Source organism: Heliconius melpomene, chromosome 1, assembly GCF_056956725.1.
Source record: "Heliconius melpomene rosina isolate 202511_hmr_F chromosome 1, ASM5695672v1, whole genome shotgun sequence".
In the NCBI taxonomy this organism is placed as follows: domain Eukaryota; kingdom Metazoa; phylum Arthropoda; class Insecta; order Lepidoptera; family Nymphalidae; genus Heliconius; species Heliconius melpomene.
In genome coordinates, this window is record NC_140389.1 from 9,037,706 (window position 1) to 9,043,726 (window position 6,021).

Below are 6,021 nucleotides of genomic sequence, written 5' to 3' on the forward strand. Positions count from 1 at the left end.
TTTGGGTATATATGTTCTGTAATTCAAATTGACAGCTTAACAGTTGACAACGTCAACTTGATGTTAAATATTTTTAAATGTCGGTAATAATCATTTCAACTTAAAATATTTTTATATTAGAAAATTATTTGATTAAATGTAATTAGATATTACAAGTTACTTTTATTGAAGTCAAGAAATTATGGAGAAACTGACTAGATCTACTAGTTAAATTAAGATTGAAACGATGGACACCATACACCAAACCTTACAGGAAACTTTGGAGGTAACCATTGAAGACCTCCCCGATGAAGTACTTGAATTTATACTAGGATTTCTCCCACCATATAAAGACTTACAAAATTGTATGAATGTTTGTAAAAGATGGTGTGGTTGTGCCCAAAGTAAGTTTTTTTTCTACTATTTTGTATAAACAATACAATTCGACATTTTGGTCTTTGTTTGTATTCGAAATATCTAATTTAAAAAAAATCATCATAATGTTTTGATAACTGACAATATTAATAATAAATAATAATTATTTTTTTTATTTAAATAAATAATATAGTAAACATTTTGATATAAATTTCTTATTTAAAAATTAATATATTGTTTCCAGATGTTTTACATAAGACTTCAATAAAACTTATAAAAGCTATAGGGGAATTTAACATACTATGGATGAATATTGCATCTACAGAAATAGTCCCTACAATAACAAAAAGATTTTCTCATGCAGCTTGTATTCTTGAAAATAATATGTATATATTTGGAGGTTGTACTACAAATGCAACATCCTTTAATGACTTGTGGAAATTTGATCTATCGAAACGTCAGTGGATTAGACCTCTAGCTACAGGAACATATCCAGTTCCTAAAGCTTATACAACTATGGTTGATTACAAAGATTGCCTTGTAGTATTTGGAGGTTGGACTTACCCTTGTCTTTCACAATTATATCAAAATGTTACAATGTTTAATGATATACATTTTTACTGTGTTAAAAATAATAAATGGATTTTAATGAACACTACAAACCCCCCACCTCCTATGGCTGGTCATTCTGCATGCATAAAGGGTGACGAAATGGTTGTATTTGGAGGTCTAAATATGTCAGCTGCACAAAACTATCAAATACAATGTTCTAATGATGTTTGGGTACTAAATTTATTTAATTTTGTTTGGAGAAAGCAAGCTACTACTAAACCAAGACCATCTCCTCGCTATGCTCAGTCTCTTATTCGCTTGGATTGTGAGCAATTAATGCTTTTAGGGGGTGTGCAAACTTTGCAAAATCGTTTTGTATTCAGTGATTGTTGGATACTCACCATGAAGGGCCCTATATGGACATGGAAAGAGATAGCTGTAAAAAATAAAGAATGGGCTGCTGCTAACATTTGGTGCAATCCTGCATGTAGAGTAGGTGATAAGGTAGTAAGTCTAAGTAGAAGTAGAAATGGCTGGAATAGTGCCAAGCCATTAGTAACATCAGCAGTGAGATTGTCAAACCTTAATAGAGCGGAAAGTGCCCCAGTATCTGTAAGAGTAGAGCAAAGTTTGCAAAGACCTCTAGATAGGGATCATAACATTAATGGACGACGTGGTGTTCTGCCTAGACATCGAATTCCAAACAATGAGCCAGTAGCTGGGCCCAGTCATCAAAACGGGCATGTTCAAAACATAGAAACTATGAATACAAATTCTAATAAACATATTTCAAATTCAACTGGTGAAAATAAACAAGCAAATAATAGTCCTGATGGATCTAAAAAAGAATCTGCTTTAAGGAGAAATAAAAATAAGGTATCCATTTTTTCTTTGTTAATATATTTATTGGTAAAATCTAGCTCTAATTTTTATTACATTTTACTATTTATCCAATTTAATTACAGAATAAAGGCATGAAAATTGTAAGACAGTTGCAAGAAGCTAATAAATACAGGATGGCAGCATTTGCTTGTGACTCTACTGGATCTAATGCTCCTCCCGAAAACGACTTAATAAATCAGAGGCAAATAGCACATTTAGAGAATAGATTAGAAGCTCCAGCTGACAATCCACAGGAGAGACAACCAGCAGTTAAAAAAGTAAAAAGAAATACATTAAGTATGCATGTTTTAGATATTTCTACAGTTGTTGGTGGAAATTCTTTGAATTATGTTTCTTGGTTATGTCCAAGGCTTGGTGAAATGCATGGTGCCCCAGAGGAACTAGTTATGTACTCTTTAGTTAAAGGAAATGGGGAGTTAATTATGTTTGGAGGTGTTCATAATGATATAAGTATATTAAACTATTCTGAACAACAAGATAAATATTCCAATTCATTACATTTTATTATACCTCCCAGGGATATTATATAATATGTGATTCCCTAGTTTAAAATATTTGATTTTAATATTGCGTTGTGACTACACTAAGGCTTTATCCAAAACTTATGTAACAATACATAATATAACAAAATTTCATGTTGTGTTTAAATAATTTGTAGCTGCTTTATTTAAAAATCATAAGCTATCCATATTGTTCAAATGATCAATTCTGTATGTAGCTAAAACATAAATGTTCATAAAACATTAAATGTGTGTTTCAATATCATTCAACATTATAATTATTTTCACATGAATTGTCTTTGTCATCATTTAATATATTTGGAAAAAATCATAATGATATTAAAAACTGCCATTAGCATATGATAGTATGAAAAAGGTTTTTCTTAATTATGTAATAAAATTGTTATCCTATAAATAAATTTGTTAATCTGTAAATGTATCTAAATTTCTAATCAGGCACATTGTTTCTGTGATTTTGTTGTAAATAAATGGCTAATGTATAATATTATTGCTAAGCTTATTAAATTAAACTTGTTTTATAATTTAAATAATAAATTTATTTTTTTCACAAGATTGGATGTATTTATTCTTTTTCTTGAAGTAGACCCCCGAAAACGGCAGCTGGAATTTCTTTTTTGTGTACTGGTGCTACTTCTTCATCTCCACTTTTTTCAGAATCTTCATCATCAATATCTATTTCATCTGGATTGACCACTTTATCAGTACTCTCTTTGAGACCTTGAGTTTCTCCTCTAACAAACATAATATTGCCTTTGCTTTGCACAGCCATTTCAGCAGCTTTCGCCTCCAACATTCGCATTCCATCTTTCATTCCTGGAGCCAAATCAGAAATAGTACCAGCAGCCTGAGCAGCAGAACTTAACATCTGTGCAGACATCATGTTAACTTGTGTGTTATATGTAGCTTGGACACTTCTCTTAATTCTTAACATTTCACGCATTGTATCTTCATTTCCATGCCTTACTTCAAATTCTTTCCATGTATTCCAAAACTCTGCAGTAATTCGAGGGTCACACATTTGACTACAGTGCGCATATATTGCACGCGCTCTGTCAATCTCACCGAGCCGTGTTTCCATTTCTGCAAAACGCACACACATTTCCCTAGACTTTTCATCTTGAAGAGTTTCAATGGCTTTTTCATATATTTGGCGCGTTTTTGGGACGCCATATATCTCAGCAGCTTTTTTAATGTATATGTTAAACATTTCAAACATTTGTTCTGGAAGAACAGCAGTAGTTGCTCGTTCATAAACTGACATGGCATGCCTAGCCAAACCGTGTTCTTCTTCTAACTTTGCATACAATAAAAATATTGATTTGGCAAATTCCGGTGGGCAATGTTCTAAGCATTGCTCAAATAAGTCTCTTGCTCTTTCTAATTTTGTTCCTCCATATCGTTTTAGAAACTTAGTAAGATATGTATTCCAAATATCATATACATTTGGCCATTTGAAAAGAGCTATTCCTTTTTCATATGCTCTAAAAGCTTCCTCAAAATAATTATGTTCTTCTAAAAACAGCCCATAGTTGATAATAATTTGTGGTGTTGCTATTTTTAAATCAATAATGTGATCATAAACAGCCTTACAAGATTTGTATGTACCAAAACTTTCTTCTAGATCAGCATACATGGACCATACTTTCAATGATTTATACAAACGCATTTGTACTGTTTCTTTATCATCATGATATGCTACTTTCCTACTTGGGAGCACTGTTGCTCTTTGCATTAATTTCAGCGCTTCTTCATAGTTTTCATGTTTAATTTCCATCTCTGCCCATTCACACCATACTGAGGCGAGGTCATCAACCTTAGCATAGTTTACTTGTGTAGCTTTTTCAAAAATTAATCTTGCATCATCAATTTGATCATTGCTTTCATAAAATTTTGCAAAACCAACCCATAATGTATATAGTTTTCCTACAGCTAATTTTGGATCTACAGTTTGCACAGCTTCTGTATATGTATCAATTATTTCATGTGGTTTTCCTTCATAAAGCTTAACTCTTTTATGCCATTCTGATACATTATGTGGGTTTTGCCTAAGAAGCACTGAATTAAGGAGCAATAATCTTCTTTCCATTAAATATTCAAATCTTGCCAGTCGCAATTCTAAATCAATATCATCATCTTCAGTGGGGTTTACTTTTTTAGCAACTTCTTCCATTTTTTTACTCAAACTAAGTTCTTCAAATTGAGCATAAGCATCAAAAACCTGAGTAAAATCTCTTACTGTAGTGATTGTTTGGATTGCTTCTTCATAAATATCTCTGGCCCTTTCAAAGAGCCCACTTCTTACATAATAATCGGCCAGAGAGTTCCATAAGTGCCCTAACTGATCAGTATAACGTCTTAGGCCCCCTCTTATTATAGCATCAACATTGAGTGAGTGAATTTTATCTGGATTTTTAGATATTAATTCACATAACTCATTCCATAATTGATGATTAGATTTACCATGCTTGGACTGAAAGTTCTCATTATTAACCAGTTGTGCTAATTTAACAGCTGCCTCATCTAATTTTTCTATAGATATTAAATAATCTATATATTCCTCTGTGTCTTCTGGGCAAAGCTTAAGATATCTTCTAAACACTCTAACTGCTGTTTCAGGAATATTATGTTTCTTTAGGAAATTCAGATAGAGTGGCCAAATTCTATGGTGCTGAGTAATTGGCAAAGCTCTTAAAGCACTATCTAATGCCTTCCTTGTACTAGTTATTTTGCATTGATCAGTCAAAAAAGTACAATAATCCATCCATATTCTAGGCATTTTATGCATAAATACAAGTGATCGTTCAAAACAGTTATTAACATCTTCATATGCAGGATCTGTAATGCAACGACCTCTTATTTGAGACCTTCGTAATTTCAAATAATTATACCAAAGTTTAAATGAGCCTGGAAGTTCTTTGAGAGCTCTCTCATATATGATGTTGATTTCATTCTTAGGTGCTCCTTTTTTATGTTCAATATATCTTAGCCAGTGTTTTACTGAAAATGGGTTTCTTAATATTTCTTCTTCGTAAGGAAGATCCTCTTCACTCTGTAATACGCAATTTTAATAATAATAAAATAACTATTCGTAAATAACTATTTGTATTTTTTCGTAATAGAGGTTATAAATACGTGGTCGTGTTCAGGGTTTAAATTAAATATTAAAGGATCATGTGTATATTATTATTTAATATATTAATCAATATTATTTAAATTAACATTATTCGATATTAAACAATTCTACTTACAAAAAATATGTCGATCTCTTTTCCATCAAGTAAGGGCATTTTAATATGTTTCGATATCGTAAGTAAAACAAATGCCAAATAAGTAATAAATATGAACCACTGCTATTTAAATTATTTAATAAATAAACGATACAGACATTATATTTTAGTTTAATTAATAATCAATTACATTACATTTACATTTACAATAAACTAACACAACACAAATGGCAATTGACAATCGTTAGTTTTAGTTCTGTCTGTAGCTCTGTAGTTCATTTTCATTCATAGTTTCATAATTCTTGTTCATAAACGTTAAAAATTGACATAAGTCAAGTCACACAAAAAAATAGTACAACAACAAACATTAACTTAACTTAGCTTAATGCTTTATCCCTAGCGGGGTAGTCAGAGAGTACGGATACGGAGTGCCAAAACGCTGTAATTAGTACAGTAATTAATAT

General features: G+C 31.4%; 2 protein-coding genes across 2 annotated transcripts; one reads left to right on the forward strand and one right to left on the reverse strand.

Moving 5' to 3' along the window:
• Positions 1 to 35: 35 nt before the first annotated feature.
• On the forward strand, positions 36 to 5,379 carry Fbxo42 (F-box protein 42). Its single transcript, XM_085193848.1, has 3 exons — positions 36 to 383; positions 599 to 1,782; positions 1,872 to 5,379. The coding sequence occupies exons 1-3, from the start codon at positions 227 to 229 to the stop codon at positions 2,337 to 2,339; spliced, it is 1,809 nt and encodes a 602-aa protein (XP_085049974.1). The 5' UTR covers positions 36 to 226; the 3' UTR covers positions 2,340 to 5,379.
• On the reverse strand, positions 2,841 to 5,920 carry fand (Pre-mRNA-splicing factor SYF1 fand). Its single transcript, XM_085193838.1, has 2 exons — positions 5,579 to 5,920; positions 2,841 to 5,379 (listed from the first exon to the last, which is right to left on the reverse strand). The coding sequence occupies exons 1-2, from the start codon at positions 5,615 to 5,617 to the stop codon at positions 2,893 to 2,895; spliced, it is 2,526 nt and encodes an 841-aa protein (XP_085049964.1). The 5' UTR covers positions 5,618 to 5,920; the 3' UTR covers positions 2,841 to 2,892.
• Positions 5,921 to 6,021: the final 101 nt, after the last annotated feature.